Raw genomic sequence first — 26,350 nt, forward strand, 5'->3', positions numbered from 1 at the left:
ATTTCTCGAGTAGAGAACTAGTTTGAGGATGGCCGGCTCTTTTACAGACCACAAGGAATACACAAGATCATTTGAAGGTGGTTGGACCAGCCAGAATTAAGAACAGGAACTGAGAATTTTAGGCTGCTTATTAAGTAACTCCGAGTCACTGGGGTATAAAGAGGAACAATTCAATTATCCTGATAAACTAAACCTAATTTGCAGTGGAATTTTTATAAGGTAACAAAATTGGAAATGAAAAAGTAAAGCCATATATCCTTGTTGGCTTAGGTATTCAGAGGTACTTCATTATTCTTAGTCCTGTGTACCTGATACAGACTTTAGAAATTATACCAAAATCTTCATAGTGTATACCATGGCTAAGAGTCATGAATTCTACATATTGTAAATGTGTGCTTCATTCTTTGTCCTCTGAATATTTCTGATTTTGATGAAAATCTAAAACACCTGTACCTAAAAAACATTAAAAAAGAAATGCAGGGCTAAGAACAAAATTGCATACAATCTGGGGAAATAAATGATAATCATCCTACTTTTAAGTCCTGTCTACTCTTGCAAAATTTTATTGTATAACCATGACAGTTAAGATGGAGTCTATGCAGAGTACACAGTCAGATTCAAACATCAGTTGTGTAACGGGTGATATTTAATACTCTGGAGTGGGAGTCAGGGAATAAAAAGAAGCCACCACATATTTTAAACTGCGGCAGACAAAACTCAGCCTATATAAGCATATGGATAAAGTTGTTTTCATGTAGTATTCTAAATTGCCAAAGAAAAATATCACTTGTGTTATTCTTGTTTCTGTGAAGAGTTTCCATTTGGGTTTATGGGACATAATGAAACACATGGAGGAGATTAGTGATTAAAAAACATTTGTGTTCTATTTCTGTACTACCTCAGAATGCTCAGAACATTCACTGTGATGTGCTTTGATTCTTCCTAACAATAATATACTTTGATGCAGAGGAGTGGTATGAGGAGGATATTATAAGTATAAGCTGTAACAAGGATCAGGGGAGGGTCGACCAGTATCCTCTCATAAGGAAGCATTAACATGTGGCTCCATTCTTCCACTCTGCCTCATTGCTTGCTGAACTTGAGGGGACTGCCTCATCCTGGGTCAGCTTTCTGTAAGTGCTTTCTTTAAAGTTCAATAAGATATGATGACAGTAATCTATCGATGAAGAGTTTTGTATTAGACATTGAGTATATTTCACATGTGAATGTATTCCCATTAACATTAGCTAATGAAAATAATTTTTTATGTCACCTTCTTACCAATTTTATTCTTAATTCTGTCTCTGGTAACTAATGTGACACATACAAAGTGTGTAGTTTTTCTTGTAAATAGGCCTATGTATTTTTTCTTCTTCGAATATTATTTTATACACTGAAGGCTATAAACTCCTTGTTTCCCTACATTTTTTTTCTCTACTGGGTTTAATGAGATACCTTTTAAAATTAATGTCTTGTTTCTAATTTAACATTTCTTTATGAGGCAGTCTCAGTAGTAAATCATAGTAAAACGTTTGTAGTCACATTAAACTTTTCTTACTTATATGTAGAGCTTCCACTTAATAGATACCTAATATTTCCAGAGACTACTCAGAACTGGACATTATGCTCTTATTTTTCTTTTTCTTTTTCCTGATACATTGATTTCAAACATTGAGGGCATCAAAATATGGCTTACAATACTACTTAAAAATGATTTTTTAATAATTCTTGGCAAGGAAGTATGCTTTAATACTAATGATCACTGACTCCATGTGCCTATCATTCATTATTTGGTAACTTCTCTTACTCGAGAATGTCTGAGTCCTGTGACATTACTAACCTGACTAAGGATGCTCTGAGACCAGTAAGTCCTTCCATTTCTGTTGCTCCAGCTGCAGAGGCTACACAAGCATGAACGTCTGCTTTCCCTTTCTGCAGGTCGGGGGGAGCATTCCTATTTATGATAAACTCCACAGTAATGCTGTGACTGCTCCACCTCAGCAGCTCTGCTTTCATTTTTTAGGCAATAAAATTCATAAGGGATAAGTGAAAAATAATTGAGGAGCATTTTTATTTTTACTAGCATGTTTGCTATTGCTTTATGGCATAATATACACTAAAATGTCTATTCACAAGTCAGACAAGAAAGATTAGAGCTGCATATGGGCCTATGTGCATCCAAGCATTGAACTTGATCCTTAGTATAGTAATTGAATGAGAGCAGTATTGTGTATCAAATTTATCCCTGTTCTTTAGTTTGTTAGCAAATGGGTCTTATTACAAAAGTTTCAGGGTAGGGAAGATGTCAAAAAAAAATGGAATCCCTTTCCTGCTGGGAAAGATGAGTCGGTGTCTGAGGGGGGCAAAGTGAAAAGAAGTAATAATAGAGGAGGAAAACCAAAGCCAGTGGACTTGAAAGGGTTTCTCTGACCACCGCCTGAAAGGCAGGAGGAGCAGATGGTGCCTGAGGCTGCGGCCCCCATCCAGGAAATACCTACAGGAGTCAGAAATCGGGTTTGCCATGGCTACTGCCCTGATGTTTTCTTTAGACCATGATTTTTAGATGCGTGATACATTCGTTTTCTCTTGCTGCAGTAACAACTTACTACAAACTGGGCAGCTTGAAACAACATACAAATTCATTATGTTACAGTCCTGGAGGTCAGAATTCCAAAATGGTCCTCATTGGCTTATAACCGGAGTGTTGGCAGGGCTCTGTTCCTTCTTGAGTCTTGAAGGGGGGAAATTTGTATCCTTGCCTTCTTTGGCTTTCAGAAATTGTGTACATTTCCCTGGCTTATGATCCCCTCCATCTGCAAAGCTAGCAATGACCAGTCAAGTCTCTCTGACACTGTTACCAATGTGACCCTGCTTCTCCTGCCTCTCTCTTTCATTTATGAGGACTTACCTGATTACAGTGGGTCCTCGAGAATAATCCAGGATAATCTCCCCATCTCATGGTCAGCTGATTAGCAATGGTAATTCCATCTTCAACCTGAATTCACCTCTGTCCTACAATGTGACTTATTCATGGTTGCTGAGGATTAGGACATGGACATCTTTGGGAGGCTGTTACTTTAGCTACTGTGCATAGCATACAGAGTTGAGCCCTGTGTAGGTTGTACTCCAGCCTTCTTTCTCCTCAACCCCTGTCTCCCCCTCCTTATCCAGATGCAGTATTGCCACATATGGCCAGATGGGGCATAAATCCTCTAACAGCATGAAGAATTAATGGACTGGGCTAGTGGCTTTTAAATTGTATGCTCCTTACATTTTATCTCAGGGCAGCAAATGTTTTTGAGTTGTCTGCTTTTCATTTTCTCAACAAACACCTTTTGAATACCTATGTGCTGAACTCTATTACGTACTGGGGATCAGCCATGCACAGTATGGGCAAGCTACCTGTTCTCTTGGAGCTAATGGGTTGGTGGAGACTGACAAACACTAAAACACCAAATAAACAGGGAAAGTGCCAGCTGCTAATAAATGCTAGGCAGAGGAGTAAAAGCAGCAATGAATGACTGGGTGGCTGGCTAGTGGAAGAGGAAGGAGGAGGGTTTCTGAGAACTGAATGGCAAGGAGCAGCCAGTCATGTGAAAAAAGGGGAGAGAATAGTCCAGGCCGAGGGAATAAGAAGTACAAAGGCAGGAATGAGTTTTCTGTTGGAGAAACAGAATGTAGCTAGAGTTTAATGGGCAAAGGGAAAATGGTATGAAGTGTGCGCCAAGGGAGGGTAAGTGCCTGGTCACACCCTTGTAAGCCATGGTAGAGAACTTGGGTTCCATGAATGATGGAAAAACATCAGAAAGTTTCTAAATAGGTTTTCTCCTTTATTGAAATCACTTGGCTATTTTGTGGAGAATGAATTGCAGGATAGCAAGAGTGAAGAAGAGAGACGATGTGTAAGCTTTGCGAAAGCCCGTCCTGTGGATAATGGTGATTTGGTGATTAGACTGAGTTGATAGTGGAGATGGAAATAATATTCACAGATCTGAGATATAGTTAAAAGGAAATTGAATTGACAAGACAACAATGGGATGGATACAGGGAGTGAGAGCTGGATGGAAGTGAAAATAATTCCTAGATTTGAGGATTGAGAGGTGCTGCCATTTCCTGGGGTAGGGAATAGAGATGAGGAGCAGTTGCTGGGGGCAGGGAGGGGGACCAGAGTTCTGTTTTGACCATGTCAAGGTTGAGATGCCCATGTGATATCAAAGATGAACTGTTCCGGTCCATTGTCAAATTAATAGTGATTATCTCTTGGTCATGGAGTTAGAAAGATGTTTATTCTCCTCATTTTCCAAGCTTTCTAAAATGTGTAAGTATTATATAAATAACGTGGAATCAGTACATGCTGTGTAAAAATATTTTTCTCTAGAAATTCATATTTCTCTATTTTTAATTTTATATATATGACATGTATGTAAATATTAAAAATCCTAGTAGGCTTTCTCCCATCACAGAGTAATTTCCTAGCTGTTTTTTTTTTCACTACTATTTATTCCTGTGAATTCCCTCTGACCGTCCCTTCTTTCTCTGTGCTGCTGAAGGAGAGGGCTTACACATCGGTTCACTGATAAACAAGACCCTGCACCCATCCCGGAGGCAGACACGTTTATCTTTCTGTCACTGTACACAACATAGAGTTTTGTTGATTTGTCCCTTTGCCTTTTATATTCTATGGCTGCCATTTTCTATTCCAGTACCCTTTCCATTTTATTTTATTTGTCACTGATTTTATTTTTCTTTTCCTGTGAAATGTTTATCCTGAAATGCATCTACAAGTCATTCGTGGCTCTGGTCGGATACAGTTAAGCATTTTGCTGGATGTATTTAAGAATATATTTCTCTCATATCTCTAGGTTTCTCTTGGTAGTGTCTTTGAAAGCAAGCACAATGCTTGGATGCAAAAATGTCATCCTAAAAAGTCATGTTACTCATGTCATAACTAGAGTGCTGCATCTTTCTCTGAAGGCTGACTCAAGGGACATTTTGGGGATGGGTATGATTATTGTCTTCTGAGGTAATCTGGAAGGTAGCAATGAATGTCGAACATGTCTAATTTTCCATTTAAAACCATAATGGAGGGCAACCCCAGTGGCCCAGCGGTTAAGTGCCGCCATCGGCCCAGGTTGTGATCCTGGAGACCTGGGATCAAGTCCCACATCAGGCTCCCTGCATGGAGCCTGCTTCTCCCTCTGCCTGTGTCTCTGCCTCTCTCTCTCTGCGTGTGTGTGTCATAAATAAATAAAATCTTTAAAAAAATAAAAAATAAAACCATACTACAGGGACGCCTGGGTGGCTCAGTGGTTGGGCACCTGCCTTTGGTTCAGGTCTGATCCCAGGATGCGGGATCGAGTCCCACATCAGGCTCCCTGCGAAGAGCCTGCTTCTCCCTCTGCCTGTGTCTCTGCCTCTGTCTCTCAGTCTGTGTCTCTCATGAATAAATAACCTTTGATAAATTGTGTAGCCTACGTTTGAAATCTGCCCCTGCGCATTCTCACGGTTATGAGCTCCACACGTGAATAAGGCAGAATTTATTTGCATTCTTTCTGCCGTTGTTTCCTTGGGTTTTACGTTCCAGTTTGCTGGCGAGACCGAGAGCTTAATGTGTCTCTGTTGACTCCCAGTTTTATAGACTTGATTACTCCCTTTCACTTTTCCTCCTTTATGACAGAGTAGTTGTAAGCTCTTTTCCTAGTCCTTCAAGTGGCCTGCCTTACGCTCTTGTTGGGTCAAGGATGGCTTTATTGAGTGTGTAACCAAAACTGTGCATTTATTCTTGCCTCCATGAAGACATCAGCGCATTCCCTATTTCACTTTCTATATTATTTCTTTCTGATGTTGTGGAGGTTTTAGCTGAGTTTTCATTTTAGGTTCATGTCAGTATAAGACAAGACCAAGTTAGGACATAATCCTTGGATATGCTGTGTGAGCCAAGTCTTTGGGGGAGGATTAGTGCTGTTGATAACCCAAAATAGTTGCCAATGCTGACGTCATCATTTGGTGATGATTATTTGTAGGGATTCCTGTGTATATGCATATTTTCAGTTCTCCTCCACCTAGAGGATATTTAACTGAGAAAACTCTAACGAATGAAAAATTACTCTGGATTGCTGAAGCATACAAGAGCTGATGGAAGGAAGGGATCATTGGGAGAAGAGACTTGGTTGGATGATAGGAAGAACCACTCTGGGATTAAATGATTGCTTTAGATAATCCTCAAAATGAGTTAATCCATGTGAATTAATCAGCTTTGAGGGCAGCTTTGTTGTCCCTGGGTTTTAAAAAGGAGAGTAGAGAAGCCAATATCCAGTCAAGTTCCAAAAAAAGTAATTAAAAAGTAGAATGGTTTCTCTAGGAGAAACAAGAAGGGCTTGAGTTTGGGTACATTTCCTCCCTCCTTACCTCCCCTTTTCACCTGGTTCTATCTTCTAAGTGCCCGTAGTGATCTGCTTACCCTGTTCTAGCACATCCACCAGGGCACCTTACTGGGGTGTATATACGTCTCTGAACATACACTCATTGGTCTGTAAGCAACCGGAGTGAACAGCCCACATCTCATTTATATCTTAGGTGGCCAAATGGACTCACCTGGTGCCTTGCCTCCACAAATGTAAAAGTATGTTTTTAATTTTATCATAAATAACGAGTGACTTTATAACTCAACCATGACACGTGTCAGAAAATTGTGTTCTGGGAAACAAGCTTCCATTGGAGAAATAGAGGAGGTTTTAAGATAAGAGATGAACCCATATTTTCTAGACTACAGGGGTAGTCTAATAAATTTCTAGAGAAGGAGGTGAAATTTCCATCCCTGGAGATCCTTGAAAATTGCACGCAGGAAAGATCTGGGAGGAGGACTGAAGCATCAAACTTATTTTGGGGCGCACAGATAGAATGACAAATGAGAGAACGTTCCTGCCGCTGCGCTCGGACCTCGTTGCTCCAGCCTCCGGACGTGTCCCGTCCTTCCAGCCTGCGAATTGCAGTATAGGGAAAAACCCATCTCACTCTCTGCCCCGTACACACCTTTGAGAGAAGCAAAAAGAATTAAAATAAATTTTAACAATGAGGGAAATCGTGCACATCCAGGCCGGTCAGTGTGGTAACCAGATCGGTGCCAAGTTCTGGGAGGTCATCAGCGATGAACACGGCATCGATCCCACCGGAACCTACCACGGTGACAGCGACCTGCAGCTGGATCGCATCTCCGTGTATTACAACGAAGCTACAGGTGGCAAATACGTACCTCGTGCTATCTTGGTGGATCTAGAACCCGGGACCATGGACTCTGTTCGCTCAGGTCCTTTTGGGCAGATATTCAGACCAGACAACTTTGTTTTTGGGCAGTCTGGGGCTGGCAACAACTGGGCCAAATGCCACTACACAGAGGGGGCTGAGCTGGTTTATTCGGTCCTGGATTTGGTATGGAAGGAGGCGGAGAGCTGTGACTGCCTGCAGGGCTTCCAGCTGACCCACTCACTGGGTGGGGGCACAGGCTCTGGCATGGGCACGCTGCTCATCAGCAAGATCCGAGAAGAGTACCCTGACCGCATCATGAACACCTTCAGTGTGGTGCCCTCCCCCAAAGTGTCTGACACGGTGGTTGAGCCCTACAATGCCACCCTCTCTGTCCATCAGTTGGTAGAGAACACAGATGAGACCTATTGCATTGACAATGAGGCCCTGTACGACATCTGCTTCCGCACCCTCAAGCTGACCACGCCAACCTATGGGGACCTCAACCACCTTGTCTCAGCCACTATGAGTGGTGTCACCACCTGCCTCCGCTTCCCTGGTCAGCTCAATGCTGACCTCCGCAAGCTGGCAGTCAACATGGTGCCCTTCCCACGTCTCCATTTCTTCATGCCTGGCTTTGCACCTCTGACCAGCCGTGGAAGCCAGCAGTATCGGGCCCTCACTGTACCTGAACTCACCCAGCAGGTCTTTGATGCCAAGAACATGATGGCTGCCTGTGACCCTCGCCATGGCCGTTACCTCACTGTGGCTGCTGTCTTCCGTGGGCGGATGTCCATGAAGGAGGTAGATGAGCAGATGCTCAACGTGCAAAACAAGAATAGTAGCTACTTTGTGGAATGGATCCCCAACAATGTCAAGACCGCTGTCTGCGATATCCCACCCCGTGGCCTCAAGATGGCAGTCACCTTCATTGGAAATAGCACAGCCATCCAGGAGCTTTTCAAGCGCATCTCAGAGCAGTTCACAGCCATGTTCCGCCGCAAAGCCTTCCTCCACTGGTACACAGGCGAAGGCATGGACGAGATGGAGTTCACCGAAGCGGAGAGCAACATGAACGACCTTGTCTCTGAGTATCAGCAGTACCAGGATGCCACCGCAGAAGAAGAGGAGGATTTCGGTGAGGAGGCTGAAGAGGAGGCTTAAGGCAGAGTACCATCACCTTAGGCTTCTCCATTCCCTCTTCCTCAGCTGCCCCTGTCCTCTCCCTCAATTTGCATTCTCTGCCTCTTATTTTTTTTCCCCTTTTTTTTGGGGGGGGGGGGGTGTTCCTAGAACAGTGCCTGGCACGTAATAGGCGCTCAATAAATACTTGTCGTTTGTTGAATGTCTCCTCTCTTCCACTCTGGGAAACCTAGATTTCTGCTGTTCTGGGTGACCGTGTATTTTCCTTTGGTGTCCATTTTCCCGTTTGTGCAGTTGATATTTCCCTTTGTTTTTTAAGGTGATTCTCCGAGAAGCTGGGTCTCATTAGATCCCATTTAGAACATGTGCTGAAAACATCACCACCATCTTAAGCCCATGTGGTAGCCCAGGGGAAAGGAAACCAAGCTACCTCATAGCAGTAGAGGTACATATTGAGAAGGTAGGGTTTTCTATTCTAGAGCAGTTTTAGAGAGGGAAATCCAGGCTCTTGAAGTCCAAATCCAGGAATCTTCTTGCTCTCAGCTTCAGGGGAGATGTTGACAGTATTGTCTATTTTTAGTCTTCTTCCAAGCTCAGTCCTGAGCTGTTTCTTTTGAGGGGTCTGTGCCACTTTGTTGAGTGGGATCCTTCCCTCCTACATAAACTGCTTCACGTGTTCAATTTCTTCCTTTTCCCCAGGGGAAAGAGGGACTGGCCTTGATCTCCTAAAGTCTCTGGAAAGGCCCACTCCCACTCCCCACTTTTTCCTAACAAAACTCCAGCTCTGCTGTGTACATATGGAAAAGTGTATTGCCACCTAAATCATTCGAGTCATTCTTCCAGAGGGGACAGGGAGACCCTCCACCTTTTGGCAACACCTCAGCTCTTCCTTCTGCTATTCCCTTTCCCCACACACCCTTGATTTTTGTCCTGTCCTACATTTCAAATTTCTACTTTGTGTTGAACTTGCTTTTTTTCATATTGAAAAGATACCATTGCCCCAAAAGCCAAAAATAAAAAAACTGAAAAAGGAAAAAAAAAAAAAAAAAAAAAAAAAAAAAAAAAAAAAAAAGAATGACAAATGATTCTGTGATTCTTTGATGACTTGGCCTGGAGGAGAAAAGACTGAGGGGAAACAGGAAAACAGTGGTCCATGCTTTCTGTGGGAAAACAAGTCATGGGAGCTTAACCTAAAGCCTTAGACATTTAGATTACATTTTACGGTTAAGGCTTTTGAGACCTAGGCTGTGAAATCCTGTGGAAATCTGCAAAATAGAAGATTGATTTGTGTGAGACCTGGAGTCAACTCTGTGATTCTGTGGCAGGGAAAAACAGTATTTTTTAGAACAATATTTTAAGAGAATTATTCCAACACACTATATTCAGTGTACTCTAAAACTAGTATTTTCAGGCACCAAGCCTCATCGCAGCTTTCTGGAAAGGAGTGGGGAGTAGATAACAGGTGTGAGGTCCTTTCTATGTAAATACCTTTGCAGGGTTGTGTTACTAGATCAGCAGCCAGAGGGTGAGAAGGAGTCTGGGACACAGCTCTGCCTTGCTGGGTCAGCCTTGTCTTCATCACTGACCCTCTTCCCTGTGAAAATGCAGAAGGTGGAGCGGAAGGGCTGCAAAAACCCTGTGCAGTTTCAACATTCAGCCACATGATGTCACAATTGGATTTTTATTTTCACTGTGCATTTGTCTCCAATAATAGATGAAGGCGTTTTCAAAGCTGGAGCAGAGAGGTCTGAGACACGGGGAGCAGCAGAAGTCCAAGAAGATGAAGACACTCAAGTTGAGATCCCAGTTGACCAGGTAGTCGCCACGTTAAAAAATATATGTAAGCTGGTGACCACTTTTTTCTTTCAAGTTTCGTGTTATCTGCTCCAGGCTATTACTACGCATATGCTGGTTCAAACCTCTCAGGTGCTGGGTGGCCAAGTGACCTACAACATACCTTCAGGTCTTCCTAATATTCCTACAAAGAATAGCATTTGGGCTGTCCTTTAAAAAAATTTTAAACTTTTTTTATAATCATAGAAAATGATGTAACTTAACAAATAGCATTGAAGCATGAGGTGGATTGGGGTAAACCATGAGATACAGAGAGGGAGAAAGTTTGATAAAGAAAAAGAATATTGGGGGAAAAAAAAGAATATTGGCTGGGGATTTTTATCTTGAAAAAAAGTCCTCCATTTAGAAAAGCAATTTTTAAAAAATGCTCTGATATTCTTTCCTTTAAGGTCCTTGGAATTGTTGTGGGTGGAACTTATTTTTCATAAAATAATTGCTTAGATAAATACAATTTGCCATGTGTGTCTTGATTTCAGACCAATGGAACACTGTACTCATAGGAGTGAGAGAATGAGTATGTGAGTGTGTGTGTCTGTACATGTTCTTGTAGAAGGGATGAAGTAGTGTTAGTGTTGGTTAAATGATGCAAAAAATAAGTCAGTTAGGCTTTTTAATACAATTCAACCAGATTTCTTACATTGCTAAATGGAAGATGGGAATTGAGTTGGGGAGGGGGAAATCATCACCCCAGGTTCAGGGGAATGAGAAGTCACGAGGAATTGCCACTTGTCCTCTGACTATTATGGTATTTCCTTTTTGGAAGGCAAATTTCACAATCCAGCAGGTTCCATAGATGATCTTCTCAATTATGTTTGTCTTAACAGTGTGGCAGTGAAATTGCCGCTCGATTATTCCACAGGCATTTCCCATAAGCATCGCCTTCCTGATGAAAAGCCTAATGTGTTAAAAATCACACAGATTTCAAAAATCCAATTTATTACCCAGGATTAGCTACAACTCATAATTTTTCATAAACTCCAGTTATAGGTATTTTTTTCCCTGAGGGAAAATGGAATTTTAAGTCTTCTCTGAAGCTATAATTAAATGTTACATTTTAAGACAAAGAAGACTAATCATCATGTCTATTCAGCCCCTGACAGCTGCCCCAAAACAAGATGAATGGATTCCAAAGTCAAAACGCCAGATATCAAGAGAAAAAAATCTTACCATTATTACCAAAAGAGAAATCTCTTTGTTAAAAATCACTTAACATGTTTCAAAATCTGTGCTAGGTATTTCTTTACTTGTAAGTTTGGTATTGTAGGGAAGTGGGGGAGCTCACGGATGGAATGGTCTCTGATACTACCAGAACAGCCTGGGGTAAGTGTGTGCAGAGCTTCGTTTCTTATCCGACTGGGGAGTGTTAGCTTATTAAAATACAAGTATGGAGAGAAAGTGAGTCAACGGATTGGTAGAAGCCAGGCAGCATCAACAATGATGTTGGTTTGAAGGAAATAAAACTGGGTAACAAAAGGTCAGAATTCCTTTCTTCTTTGATCCTATTAATAATAGAGCTGGAATTGGCTAGCACATGTGGCTGGCAAGACATACTTAGGGGGGTCAGGTGTTAGAGTCATTCCCTCTATGGGCCGGTGAGCTTTTGCTCCATATCCTAAGCAGCTATGGTGTGGAGAAATGCGTGGAAAGCTCCATTACAGTTAGAGCAACTCTGAGGATGTATTCTCATGGTGTTCTTTGTGAAGCGGTCGGTACCCTTTACTAAGTACCTACCAAGCGCCAGGCATCGTCCCATCTCATGTAATTGTGTTGACAGCCCTGAAACATAGGTCTTATCACCTATACTTTATATATAGAAGGCAAGTGAGCTCATGGCAGAATTGCTTGTCCAGGATTGTACCATTACATAGAGGAGTTTGTTTTTGAATGCACGTCTGTCCAATTTCAAAGTGTGTGAATGATCCAGGGAAAGAGTATTAAATGCAACAACAAAAACAAAAACAAAAACAAACAAAACTCCAAAAGCCAATTATTAGATTAATGAAGGAAAAAAAATCCTGCATAAGAAAGGAAAATGTAGTCATCGTATACTACTTGGCTCAGCTATAAATGACACTTGCATACACTCCCTTTTGGGCCATACCTAGTTAACTTCTTTGGACTGATTTCCTTTCATCCAAATGGTTCATATTATGACTTTAGTCAGAGGGCCATGGACAAGCGTGTGTGTGCATGCGTGCATGTGTATGTGTGTGTATGTATAAATATCATGTGTAATTGGCCAAGTAATTTATCTCTGCCTGAAAAGCAGATCAAGTTTTAGAGGTAAATATTGCTAGGAGCCAGTTCTCCATGGATCCCTTGTGTTTCTGCATATCTTATGAGCAGAGAGACAGATTGCCTTTGTTCTGGACTATCTTTTCTTTTTTTCCTTTTTTGGACTGTCTTTTCAAAGATGTTTGAATTAGCTTGGAAGACAGATGCAGTGACTTCCTCTGGAACAATCATTGTCAACTGGAGGCAGTCTTGCCTCTAAGGGATGTTTGGCAATTTCTGGGGACATTTTTGATTGTTAAAACTGAGGGAGTACTCCTGGCATCTGGTGGGAAGTGGCCAAGGATGCTGCTAAATATCTTGTAATGCGCTTGACAGCCCTCACAACCAAAAATTATCCAGTCCAAAATGTTAATAGTGCTGAGATGAGAACCCCTGGTGTCGAGCAAAGGCCAGGTTTGTTTATTGTCCAGTATAATAAAGATAATGTCTTCCTGTGATGCAAGGGTCAGGGAGGTTTAGTATCTATTATAAAAAATATGGTGCCATCAAACCATATGCTCAAAACTAGTCAAAATTGGGAGCAGCTGGGTGGCACAGTCGGTGTAGGATCCGACTGTTGGTTTTGGCTCTGGTCGTGATCTCAGGGCCTGGGATCGAACCCTGTGTTGGGTTCGTGGAATCTTCTTAAGACACTCTTCCCCTCCCTCTGCCCTTCCCACTCCTGTATGCGTACTCTCTCTCTCTGTGTCTCTCAAATAAATAAATACATCCATCTGAAGAAGAAACTAGTCAAAATTGCCAATGTTATGTTACGTATGTCTGGCACAATAAAAGTATTCAGAAAAGATTGGGTTCTTTCCATGGTGATATCCTGGCTACTGCTCTTGTTGTGAGCAATAAAGTTCTTTGTCTCTGACCCAGGAGTCTCATGTCTTTGGCCATGTCCATGAAATCATGGAAGGCTAATGAGTAAGCCTGTAAGTAGGGTAAAACTTCAGACCTTCCATAGGGCTTGCCTCTGCTGCATGGTGTGTGTATGTTTAAGTGCATGTAAATGTGGACTAATTGTAGCTAAGAACATGGCTCAGCTCTGTCCCGATGTTCAGACTCTTGTCATTTTTTAGATGATCTTGGATCTAATACTACTCCCAAACCCATGGGAAACTGAAGAATGGCACGTTTTTTTTAAAAATGTATTTGAGGAGGCCAGAATAAATATTGTTTCTCAGGAGAGAGTTTAGGTCTAACAAGAATAAAGTACTCTTTTAAAAATTAATTTTTTTTTGCATGCACACCCCCAATCAGTCTGATTTCTCCTAAGCATGGAGCAAGTGGTTACATCCTGGCACTGGTGACTCATGTGGCACTTATAAATTGATGCTTTTCCAAGCTAAGGAGGTAAGAAATGAGCCTGCTCCGAGTTAAGTAAACTGCCTCTAATAAGATCAAGTGGAGAACCCACCATCATCTCAGAAACCCAAGTAATCAAATATCTATAAAATAGGCAAATAAGAAGTTATATTTCGGATTCTGTAACGTTGTAAAAGAGGGCAGAAGATGGGGATAGTAACTTTTGAGTGGTTTCGGATTATTTTATAGCTCTCCTCATCCATTTGCAGTTAATTTTAAATAGCAAAATAATGAGAATTACAAGATTTTTTTATGCTAAGTAGTTTCATTAAATAACATTTTAGCTATATCATGAACACTGGAGCAGTGAAAGCTTTTTTTTTTTTAATTGGAGATTGTGATATATACACTTCTTGTTTATTTAAAATATCATTAACCATTAATAAAGTTACACATATAATATTTTTTAGAATTTAACAACAATTACAGCAAAGGTAGCAATGCCATGCCTCACCCCTTCTCACCTGGTTTCCTGTTCCCACAGAGATAATCCATGTGAACCAGTTCCGTTCTTTCTCGTAGAATACACCATGATATTTGTCAACCATACAGCCTTCCCTCTCTTCCATTTTAATACCTCTGAAATCTTCGGATCTTTTTTCATTAAGATTTTATTTATTTATTCATGAAAGACAGAGAGGTAGAGAGGCAGAGACACAGGCAGAGGGAGGGAGTAGCAGGCTCCACACAGGGAGCCCGATGTGGGACTCGATCCTGGGACTCCAGGACCACGCCCTGGGCTGAAGGCAGGCACTAAGCTGGAGTCACCCAGGGATCCCAAAATCTTCGGATCTTAAAAGTGATTGCATGTCATCGTTTAATTGGCTTTTTCCCCTCTTATTCTAAGAGGTACATAAAATAACAGACATCCTTTTAAATAGGTGTCATCTCCAATTTAATAAAATAAGTTTCTTGATTTTAGTTTTCAGATTTAGATATGATTAACGTTATCTCTAATGCCCCTGGAAGACGGTTATTTAAAACTCTTACTCTTCCCACCCACCAGTAAGGCCACATGCCCGTGCGCTCGCACACACGACCCTCTCAGTTCTCTCCACTCTGATTTTGTGATGATTTTTGGTTAAGTCAGTATTTAATCCACATGTCATTTTTACCATGTCAGCTATATTATTGTTAGTTGAGCCACAGAGTGGACTCTTGTTACATTTCCTGAGTACCACTCTCTTTCTCCTTCCTATTTTAGTACTTGTCTTTTTTATTCATTGGCTTAGTTTTCTGTGTAGCTATTACCAAGCCATTTCTAGACTCTGCTAGGCAGTTGACTTCCTCTTACTCTATGCAAGCGTGTGCAGTGATGATAACGTTTCAACTTCATCTTTTCCTCGGACACGTCTGTCATTCATTTGCCTCAGGCTGGTTAGGTATTCTCTAGATCTGCTTTTTAGAGTTATCCTGGTACTTTTTTTTCTTTACCATTATTTTGGGAATTTCCTTCTCTTCTTTAGGGGATGGCTCTCTTATTTCTTGGATTCCACATCTTCTTTCTGGTTACACCTTCATTTGTTGTGGAATTCATCCAAGTAGCCTCCTGGGAACAGCTGTATGGGAAGCACCTGGTGTTTCAGGCTTTCCAGGTCTGAACATGTCTTTTTCTTTTTCCTTTATTATTATTATTTTTAAGATTTTATTTATTCACAAGAGACACAGAAAGAGGCAGAGACATAGGCAGAAGGAAAAGCAGGCTCCCTGTGGGGAACTTGATGAGGTACTTGATCCCAGGACCCCAGGATCACGACCTGAGCTGAAAGCAGGTGCTCAACCATTGAGCCACCCAGGTGTCCTGAACATCTCTTTTTTTCTACTAAAACTTGACAGTAGGATGGCTAAGTATAAAATTTTAGGTGAGATAATGATTTCTTGGAGAATTTTGAAATCACTACTCAGTTGTCCTTTCCATCCAGAAGGGCAGAAGGGAAGTTTGATGCCATTCTATTTCTTGAATCTTTGTAAATAATCCTTTTTCCCCCTCTTTGGAAGCTTTTAGGCTCTTTTTCTTTGTTTCTGCTGTTTTGAAAATTTCCAGTTATGTGCCTTGGTGCAGCTCTTTTTCCTTACTGGACTTGGTACAGAGAGGGATTTTTTTTTTTTTTAAGATTTTATTTATTTGAGAGAGAAAGAGAGAGAGAGAGACAGAGACAGAGAAAACGAGCAGAGGGAGAAGCAGACTCCCCACTGAGCTGGGAGCCCAATGCAGGGCCCAATCCAGGACCCCGAGATCATGACCTGAACTGAGGTCAGAGGTCTAACCAACTGAGCCACCCAGACACCCCTCTCAATGGCCTTTTTAATTTTGGAAATGTTTATTTCTCAGTTCTGGAAAAAAAAAAAAGTATTGAACTATCTCTTTGACAATTTCCTTCTCTCCACTTCTGTTTCTGGAACTCTAGGTATTTGGATATAGGCCTTCTTAGACTGACCCTCCACTTATCTCTCCTATGTTCCACCTCTATAATTTTTTCTATTTTCTCAACTTCTTTAAAGTAAGAAATCCTCAGCATTTATCTTCCATCTCTTGTTTTTTCTTGTCATAATATTTTTAATTTCTAAGAGCTCTTTCATATTCTCTGAATATTCATTTTTATAGCATCCTATTCTTGTTTTATGGATGCGATATCTTTATTATCTCCAAGGATTCATCTACTATTTTAATTTTCTTTTCCTGTACTATCTCTGTTTCTTTTGAGTTTCTTTGTTTCTTTCTAGGTTTTGATCTCTGTCTCCATGTTAGAGGTGTTCTTTGGCTGCTTGGTTAGATTTTTTTTTTTTAATTGAAATATATCTGACATGTAACATTTTATAAATTTAAGGTGTATGTTTGGTTAGATTTTAGGGTGAAGCATTAGGGAAACTCTATGCTTATGGGCACAGCTCCTTAGGTTGGGGGAGTTCACTGCAGGGTGATTGGTTTTTGCCATTTCATCGGCAGACCTCCATTTTCCATTGTTGTTTTGGGTTGTCTCTTTTCTTTGAATGGAATCTTTCATGTCAGCATGACCATGGGATGGGGACCTTGGGATTTTGTGTTAGGTAAAGAGATTTATTCTTGGTTTCAGTAGGTGTCCTAGGTGCCCTTGTTCTCAGCTGCACTGAGTCCAGCTCCCTTGTAGTTCAACATCTTTAGAGAAGAAACCTCCTGTATTTCTCAAGGGCGGGGGTGGGTGGGTGGGGAAGAGTGGATCTTGGGAGTCTTTCTGCTTCTTTTAAAGACTCTAAGCCAGTCCCCCTATTTTTAGTCACACTGACCCCTACTTACACCACTTCTTCCAGAGAGAGATGGTGCCGCCAGTCCCTCAGCCTTCTGTAGGTCCTTCAGCATGCAGAGGTTTGCTTCTTGGATTCTCCTCCCACAGGAGCAAATTTTAACGGTATCAGGTCTGCTATTACTGGCCCTATATCCTTTAGCTTTACTGTTTCTTGGAGTTTGTGGCTATTTCCTCTCCAGGCTTCTGTACCCATACTGGTTCATTCTTTTAAAAAAATTGCCTCTATTGACAGTTTAGAGGGACATCAGAAGGGAACTGAGGAGAAAAAACCCTCACATTTGTTCAACTTGCCATGTTTAACCAGAAACCACTTCCACACTAACTCATCACAGAGAAAATAAACGGTCTTTATAGAATTTCTGCTAGTGATGGAAACTGGCAGTTTGTGACTGAATCTCCTAGAATCTTCTCTGGCTGGCTTGGGGCTTATAGGATCTCCTTACTACCCCAGATACTCTTCAGCATCCCAAACTGCTGCACATCATGTTTTAAACACCTGTCCTGGATTACACACTTATGTCATTTGCCCAGAATCTGGGGGCATTTGAGCTTGTGATCATTACACCTAAAGAATATGCCATTAAAAAATCTGGAGTTAAAAAAAAAAAAAAAAATCTGGAGTTGAGGCACTTGGGTGGCTCAGTTAGTTAAGCATCTGCCTTCAGCTCAGGTCATGATCCCAGGACCCTGGTATGGAGGCGGGTGGTGGACTCCCTGCTTAGCAGAGAGTCTGCCTCTTCCTTTCTCTCTGCTCCTCCCCCTGCTTGTGCTCCCCCCTTTCTGTCAAATAAACAAAGCCTTAAAAAAACCAAAAAAACAAAAACAGAAGGGATGCTGGTGCAAACTTCTTATTTTGCCATCAAAGACACAAAGCCCTATCTTCCCACAGAGCCACAGCCTGTTGATGAGGGAGTCCACACAGGCACCCAGGGCTCCTAGCTTCTAGCTTGGAACTCTCTCTCTTTGAACACCTTGAGGAAGGGCAATGGGGGAGATTAGGGACTTCTAGTTTTCCCACAAACAGCAACACATTCCATCTGTGTGGAGGGCGACTCAGCTATCTCTGCCTTCACTGAAGTGAGAGGGATCATTGTATAAACAATATTTCCACCATTCTTTCTTCTCAAGTCCTCTCCTCTCTGTGAATCACGTTCACGTTTGCTGCTGCAAGCCTCGTGCACAGCTGCAGGAGTTAAGATGGGGTGATCTGGCTTCTTGATTTCCCCATGCATCATCAACAAGGCTGTTTGAGACATCCCGTTTGTAGATTTGTGTTTACTTGACAGAAATGGTATTAAACATTAAAATATAGCCTTCAGAGATTTCTGATGTTATCAAGAGAAAATCAACATTTACTTCTAAAGTGAGAGAATTTAATGGAGATTTTTTTTCCCTAATGATGACTAAAATATTCTCAAGCTATCTAAATATAAGTTTTCCGTGTAGTATGTGTTCCCCTCTGGGGGTCTCAGGAGCATGGGGAGCTTCATGGGCTCAGGTGAGCCAGCTCTCAGCAGGTGGCTGGCCAGAGCCTCACTCTGCTGTGTCCTTGCAGGGTCACATCGGTGAACATAGCCACCTGTTGTGTAGGTCACGGTACTTCAAACCACATCTAAACCTTTTATTATTTTTTTTCTTTTCCCTCTATGAAAGCCGAAAACGGGGAAGCAGTCCATTGTGATCATGAAAAATTGAAACTGATTATTTCAAAACACCTCATTCTTGGGGTGGACATGACTTTTTGGTTTCCATGGCAACAGAACGAAAAACAAGTAGGGTGACTTCTGTATTTGCAACACCAGTGAAATCCACAGAATCTCCTTCCACTCAGAGCCAGAAACAATCCCTCACTCTTCCCCAAAGCGCAGATGTGCTTGTGAATGGTACATGTGAAGAGGAAGAGGAGGTACCTGAGGTTGTCGTTTTGTTTCATTTTTTCGTTTTGGTGCTCATCCCCAACTCCTGGTAGGGTGTGCTTCAGGGAGGAGACCTGTGGTTAGGGAGGATGCTTCAACTAGAAAGTTCGAGCTGGTGCTGTTACCTAAGATAGCGAGAGTCTTAAACCTTTAACGTCTGTTCCTCAGAGAATTTTGACATAACTAGAAGACAAACTAACATTCACTTCTGAAGGGGGCAGAATGTCAGCTGTGGTCTCTGATTAGATGCCGTCCCCATTTCTAATTTTCGGTGCTGCTGCGGCTGTCAGAGGGGCGATGCGAGTTTAAAGTGCAAGTCATTCGAGCAACCCCAGCTGTCTGAGAATACCATCCAAGTAATTGATGCTTTCGACATTTTGTGACTCATTTCCATATGATTTCCATATTCCATCTTCCTTCTTCATACCACTCAGGAATCCTGAGTTAACCTTCGTCACCGCACGCACGTTCTCGAGGAATCCTGAGTACTTGCGGTTTCCCCTGAGCCGTCCCCACTAGGACGCAGCAAGCGCTAATAACTATCAGACCTTTCCTGACTTGTCATACAAATCAGCCTTTATCTCAGGCTGCCCATTACAAAATAAGTAGTAAGAAATGCATGTAGGCGAGTGCAGGCGAGAGACATTTGGAAGGCCAGCACTGGTGTTGTATTAAGGAAAAATATGGAACATTTCTAGTGGAAGTTTTTAAGAGCAATTGCTTATGGTAAATAATGTGCTTTTTCTTTTTTTTTTTTTAAGAGGGAGGATGGGGGAAGGTTAGAGGGAGAAGGAAAAAGGAGAATATATATATTTTTAAGATTTTATTTATTTATTCATGAGAGACAGAGAGAGAGAGGGGCAGAGACACAGGCAGAGGGAGAGGCAGGCTGCCCGAAAAGAGCCCAGTGCGAGACTCCATCCCGGACCCTGGGATCACGACCTGAGGGGAAGGCAGATGCTCAACTGCTGAGCCACCCAGGCATCCTGAGAAGGGGAATGTTTTTTTTTTAAGATTTATTTATTTATTTATTCATGATAGACAGAGAGAGAGAGAGAGAGAGGCAGAGACACAGGAGGAGGGAAAGCAGGCTCCATGCCGGGAGCCCGACGTGGGACTCGATCCTGGGGCTCCAGGATCGTGCCCCAGGCCAAAGGCAGGCGCTAAACCATTGAGCCACCCAGGGATCCCGAGAATCTTAAGCAGACTCCTTGCTGAGCGTGGTGCCTGATGCAGAGACTTGATCTCACAACCCTGGGATCATGACCTGAGCCCAAACCAAGAGTCCTATACTCAACCGACTGAGCCACCCAGGTGCCCCTAAGTAATGTGCTTTTTGAAAGGTAAAAGTTCTTGGCTTTCTTATAGAAACTTCTCTGTTTAAGGGTACATACTATCTGTAGTTGTACATGTGTGTGTAACGTGTCTGTTATTGTAGCTGCTCTGGGGATGTTGAGGTCAGAAGGGCCTTGAGGCTGGAATCATTTAAATGACTTCTGTGATCCTTGTTGCATTATTATGTACGTTGGTTTAGTGAGTGTCTTGGAGAGGGTATAATGAATACCCTTCCTTGATTCCTGTGAAGCATGGAAATTGTGCTTTATACAGGACATAGGATTCCACAGTTATTCATAGGAATCAGCTAGTCCTGAGATTTTAGGATGGATGTAATGTTTGGAGGAACAATTCCTACTCAAAAACTAGTTCTCTTAAATTTTAGTTAGTTGGCTAAAATTTGAGGTAAATGTCAGGGGAGAAGACTTGAAGTATAGGTGAAAGTATCTTCCTGATATTGTTGCCTTTGCAATGAAATGCTGTGTCTCCTTTTTATTACATGACTCTTAATGAACAGGGTAATGTCATCAGAATAAATCTTGCAGAATTGTCTTTATGGCTAAGCAACACTCTTTTGATAGTCAAGTCTATTTTCTCCCAGCTTTCAATAAAATTGGTACTTTTTTAAACATAAAAAAATGCTATCTTTATTTGAAGAGGCACTATTTCAAGTCTATTTACAATTATAAATTTTAACCAAAAGTGCTTTCTGGAGGGATGCCTAGGTGGCTCAGTGGTTGAGTGTCTGTCTTGGGCTCAGGTTGTGATCCTGGGGTGCAGGGATCAAGTCCTGCATCTGGCTCCCCACAGGAAGCCTGCTTCTCCCTCTGCCTGTGTCTCTGTCTCTCTCTTGGTATCTCTCATGAATAAATAAATAAAATATTAAAAAAAAAAAAACCTTCCCAAAGTGGTGGTTTATTTCTGACCATGCCTGGAGAGTACCCTGTAAATACGAGCCTTGTCACTATCATCTGTCCCTTCCCAAAGTGGTTTATTTCTTCATACCTGGAGAGTGCCCAGTAAATATGAGCCTTGTTACCATCATCTGTCTCTTCCCAAAGGCACATATTGTGCTGGTTTTTACCTGTAGGAAGCATATTTGTGTTTAATTCAAGACAGTGGTATGTTATACCATGGTAAATGTGGCAGTGGATACAAAGGTGAATAAGAAAGAGCTCTTGCTTCTAGAAACTTCCAGAGGGCCTCTGCAGAGCCAAGACTGATATTTCCCCATTATTTCATAATCATTCCAGATATCTTTCAAGGCATCTACTTGATAGCAACTTTGTGTATCACATAAATAGTGTATAATCGCACACGGTAAGTAGAGTGTACTGATGGAATCTGGCAGGTGTCATGAGAGCACAGGTAAGGCATGGTGAAAGGAAGAGCATTGCAGGTGGAGATAGAGGGAACAGAATGAGTTAATAGCGTGGTGCAGGGGACAGGCCAGGGCTCCTTTCAGCCTTTTCCACAGAGGACATTCATTCTCCGCTGTTCCCCAGCCCCCAGTACTTAAGTCTGGGAAGGTCTGGGTTTGTCCTCCCCACCCCGCCACATCCAGCCAGCCTTCTTCCCTTCATGAAGAGCCCAACATCTCTAGTTTGTGCTGAGGGACTTTTAAAGGAAACAGTGTGGAGGGGAGAAGGAGGGAGAGAGAGGGAAGAATATGAATATGAACATGAACGCCTGTGGAGCTGAGGAGAAAATGGAGGTAAGGTGGTCTTGGTGAGCGTAGTGGTCTGCCCAGCTGTGAAACAAAGTACCCCAGCTGGGTGGCTTCTGCAGTAGACATTTACGGTCCCCCATTCTGGAGGCTGGGAGTCTGAGATGGTGTTGCCGGGTTGGTTTCTTCTGCATGCTCTCTCTTCAGCTGGTGGATGGATGTCTTCTCCCCAAGTCTTCACATAGTCTTCACTCTGTACCTGTCTGTGTCCTAATCTCTTGTAAGGATCAGTCGTGTTGGACCAGAGCCCACCCTGTGGACCTCATTTCAAGTTAATTACCTCTTTAAAGGCTCCAACTCCAAATACAGTCACCTTGTCAGAGGTTAGGTCTTCAGCATGTAAATTTTGAGGGGACACAGTTCAGCCCCAAACAGTGAGAACGTGGGGTTTGTTTAGGCAGATGCAGCATCTGCCTAGTACATGAAAAGACCAATATTCAGGGATGCCTGGGTGACTCAGTGGTTGAGCATCTGCCTATGGCTCAGGTCCTGATCCTGGGGTCCTGGGATCGAGTCCCATATCAGGCTCCCTGTGGGGTGGACAATCTCAGTGGACCAGAGTTTTAAATATCAGTTTGCATTTTTTAAAAAGGCTTATTTATTTGAGAGAGAGAAAGAGAGTGAGAACGAGCACAGGGGGGTAGAGGGCCAGACAGCATCTCAAGCAGATACCCCACTGAGCATGGAACCTGACATTGGGCTCCATCCCAGGACCCCCAACATGACCTGAATGGAAATCAGGAGTCGACCACTTAACCAGTTGAGCCACCCAGGGGCCCCAACATCAGCCTGCATTTTAACTGTATTAACCCATAAGGGCAAGACTGTCACTAAGTGTCTTCTCTGACTTTTTTGTTGTTTTTGTGGGAATGAGATTTGGAAGGGAGATTGCTCTGAGTGGCCCACCAGAACACAAGTTCATTAGTGTAAACCCTGTGCTTGGCTTTTTCATCAGACAACCCCTAGAATCCTTCCATTCAATGGCAAGAAAAGTGGAGTGATGCCAGTAATAAACACAGATGTAGCTTGTTACGTTTACAGTGGTCTTTTCTGTGCATGGTCCTATTTGTTCCGTACTACAATCCTGTGAGGTTGTTGTGATCATCCTCCAGTTCCAGAGGGGACTCAGGCCAGGTGTGCTGACTTCATTGGTACTAGGGTACTTTGCTGGCCTGAAGCAAGTCGCAGCTGCCTCACCCTGCACAGTGTGTATTTGACATTGCCTGTCGACGCCACCACTGCAGCAAACATCAGCAGTCACAGATCGTGTGCAGGAGACCCCCGTGCTGTTGCTCAGGTGATCTCTCAGGATCACCTGAGAACTGGCTCCTGCCAGGTTAGGGGATGAGATCTGCATGGGTGCTCTGCTTCCTTAGCTGCAGGAAGGACCTTTGATGGGACCTGGGGAAAAGGTTTTTTTTTTTTCCCTTCCTGTTTCTCTTCCTTCTTCCTCACCTCCCTCAAGATGAATTACCATTTCTTAGTCTTCTCTTTTCCTTTGGGATACCTGCGCCTTCCTCCCCATACCCCCCAGCCCCTCCTTTGGCTGTTGTGTCTACCCCTCTCTATCTAAATTATTAAACGTTATCAGGATCTTTGTATGGTTCTTTGAGGTGGGAGTGGAACGTGGGCTCTGTGTACCTGAGCCTTGCTCAGTGACTAAACGCTGGTGCCTGGCTAACTCTGACTGTGACCGTGTCCCCTGGCAATCAGGCAGGTCCAGCTAAGTGGACAGAGGCTGAGAACTCCGTGGGGATTTTAAATAGTTGTAAAGATTTTTTGGAGGGAGTCAGGGGACTAGGAATATTTTTCTAGCACTTTCTATGTTTCTAAGTAAGCTGCTAGTCTCAGATCTGTTTGTTTATTCATTCAGCACCACCAATGACTTCCTACCACGAGTCACCTGATTTTTGGGAAGCTTTTTACACCTGAGACAAGGGAGATGTCTGCCTAGAGTGTAATTGCAGAATAAAGCAGGGAAGATAACCAGAAGTTGGTTCCTCAGTTAGGTGGCCACACAGAGCCGGCCACATAGCTCTCCCTGGTGGTCAGGAGTTGGGGCATATGATTCCTTTAAAAATTGAAGCAAGAGGAGCACCTGGGTGGCTTGGTTGGGCATCCAACTCTTTATTTCAGCTTAGGTCATGATCTCAGGGTCGTGGGATCGAGCTCCGTGTTGGACTCTGTGCTGGGTATAGAGCCTGCCTAAGATTCTCTTTCCCTTTCCCTCTGCATCTCCCTTCCTGCTTGTTCTCTCTCTCTTTCTAAAAGAAAAAAAAAAAAAAAAGAAAGAAATTGAAGGGTCTCCTAACATACAACTGAACATTAACCGTTCTTAAATATACAGATCTGTGGCCTTTAGAACATTCACAATGTTCAGCTGTTACCTCTGTCTAGTTCCAGATCATTTTCCATTTCCCCAAAAGGAAACCCCATGCCTATTTTTTTAAAAGACGTATTTACTTATTTGAGAGAGACAGAAACAGAGTGTGCAAGCAGGGGGAGGAAGAAGCAGACTCCCCACTGAGCACAGAGCCGGATGTGGGGCTCCATTCCAGGACCCTGAGATCATGACCTGAGCTGAAACCCAAGAGTTGGACGCTCAACCAACTGAGCCACCCAGGTGCCCCAAAACCTCATGCCTATTAAGTGACCTTTCCCATTCTCCCTTCTCCCCATGCCTGGCAACCACGAATCTGATATCTGTCTCTATAGGTTGGCCCATTCTGAATGTTTCACAGAAATGAAATCCTCCAATGTGACTTTCTGTGGCTTTGTGCAGAGCTGTCTAACTCACAGCCTGCCCCCCAGGGAAGAGCTGTACTAGCTGTTAGATGACATCCCAAGGCCTCTGAGAAGGACATTCACCCGAGTAAACTCTCCTTTGTGGGTGTCCCACTGCCAGGGCTGAACATCAGGCCACTGTTGTGTGAGGGTCATTGGAGTCCCGGAGAGTTTCTCTACAGCAAGAGAAGCAGGGAAAGGATTGAGGAAGTGAGCAGAGCTGACTTTGCCTCCTTTCTTCCTCATTGTCCTGAAGGACAGCTTCCTCCCCCCAGGGACCCCCACCCTACTGTGGAATGAGCATTCTTTTGCTTCTCTGCAGGCCTTCACCATGGTATAGATTTTATCTGTGTGTGTGTGTGTGTGTGTGTGTGTGTGTGTGTGAATGGGTGTGAAACCCGGTGTTCCTTCTGGGGACGATTTGATTGATGTATGCACTGGAAACATCCTTAATAATTTAATGCCTGCTTCAAAGGAGATTACACCAAAAAGCACATTGCTTTTCATTTATTCATTACAGATATGTCAGAGCAGAATTTTTTTTTTCCTGGCCTGAGTTGTAGTGTCATAGTAATAATAAATTGTGTTCTACACTGTGGATATTTTCGAGGATTAAAAACCTTTTAACTCATGTTACTGTCTTATTTAAACTGATCCATTTGGTAGTGCAGCACCTCTATCTTGCATTTCGTAAAGTTGCACTAACCAGATGTGGCTTCATGTGAAGACGATAAAATAGCCATGTTGGGAAAGTCCAATAGAAGTAATGGGATGGAAGGTGTAATACTAGGTGTTAGCAGTGGTGCTAGTGTGTTGTGCCCAAGATTGCGAATCCGAGAAACCACCAAGATGCCAACACCAATACAAGCGCACGAGGGTTTATTAGCAAGCTCGAGTTTGGGTCCAAGTATACCCGACACAGCGGAGCAGGGACTTGGACTTCGAAGTGGGTTACAGCTGGGTTTTTTATAGGCTGGTCTAGGGGATTTTCAGAAGGGGTGGAAGAATTTCTCCAAGTCCTGTTTACATTCTGATGTGGGGCTTTCAAGGGCATTGAGCTCTGTTCTCATTCTAACATGAGACTTTCTACCATGGGCGTGGGCTCTGTTGTCTTTCTGATACGGGATTCTCTGCTGAGGGCAATTCTGAGCTCTGTTGTCTTTCTGATATGGGATTACCTGCCGAGGACATTGAGGACATTCTGCAGTTTTTCCCATAAAGTTCAGCTCTCATTCACAGGGGCCTAAGATGGCTGTACTTGTGCTAATGCTAAACTTTAGGTGGGATGGCCTTAATTTCTCTCGGCCTCCACAAGTGATGGTGGAAGAACAGGGCCTGAATTCAGGACTGGGTGTCTCCTTCCTTGGAGAGAGGTTAGAGTTTGTCCTAGTTGCTTGCATGAAAAGGAGAAAAAAAAATGT

General features: G+C 42.7%; 2 protein-coding genes across 2 annotated transcripts in view; both read left to right on the forward strand.

Moving 5' to 3' along the window:
- Positions 1-26,350, forward strand: part of DCDC2 (doublecortin domain containing 2) — a 162,164-nt gene that overhangs the window by 123,459 nt on the left and 12,355 nt on the right. Inside the window, exon 9 of the mRNA XM_041771741.1 lies at positions 10,100-10,200. Coding sequence (XP_041627675.1) covers positions 10,100-10,200 — 101 coding nt within the window. The remainder of the gene's footprint in view (positions 1-10,099; positions 10,201-26,350) is intronic.
- Positions 6,951-9,409, forward strand: LOC121500201 (tubulin beta chain-like). Its single transcript, XM_041771742.1, has one exon. It carries the CDS (start codon positions 7,072-7,074, stop codon positions 8,404-8,406), a length of 1,335 nt encoding a protein of 444 aa, XP_041627676.1. The 5' UTR covers positions 6,951-7,071; the 3' UTR covers positions 8,407-9,409.

The sequence above is a fragment of the Vulpes lagopus genome, chromosome 10, assembly GCF_018345385.1.
Source record: "Vulpes lagopus strain Blue_001 chromosome 10, ASM1834538v1, whole genome shotgun sequence".
In the NCBI taxonomy this organism is placed as follows: domain Eukaryota; kingdom Metazoa; phylum Chordata; class Mammalia; order Carnivora; family Canidae; genus Vulpes; species Vulpes lagopus.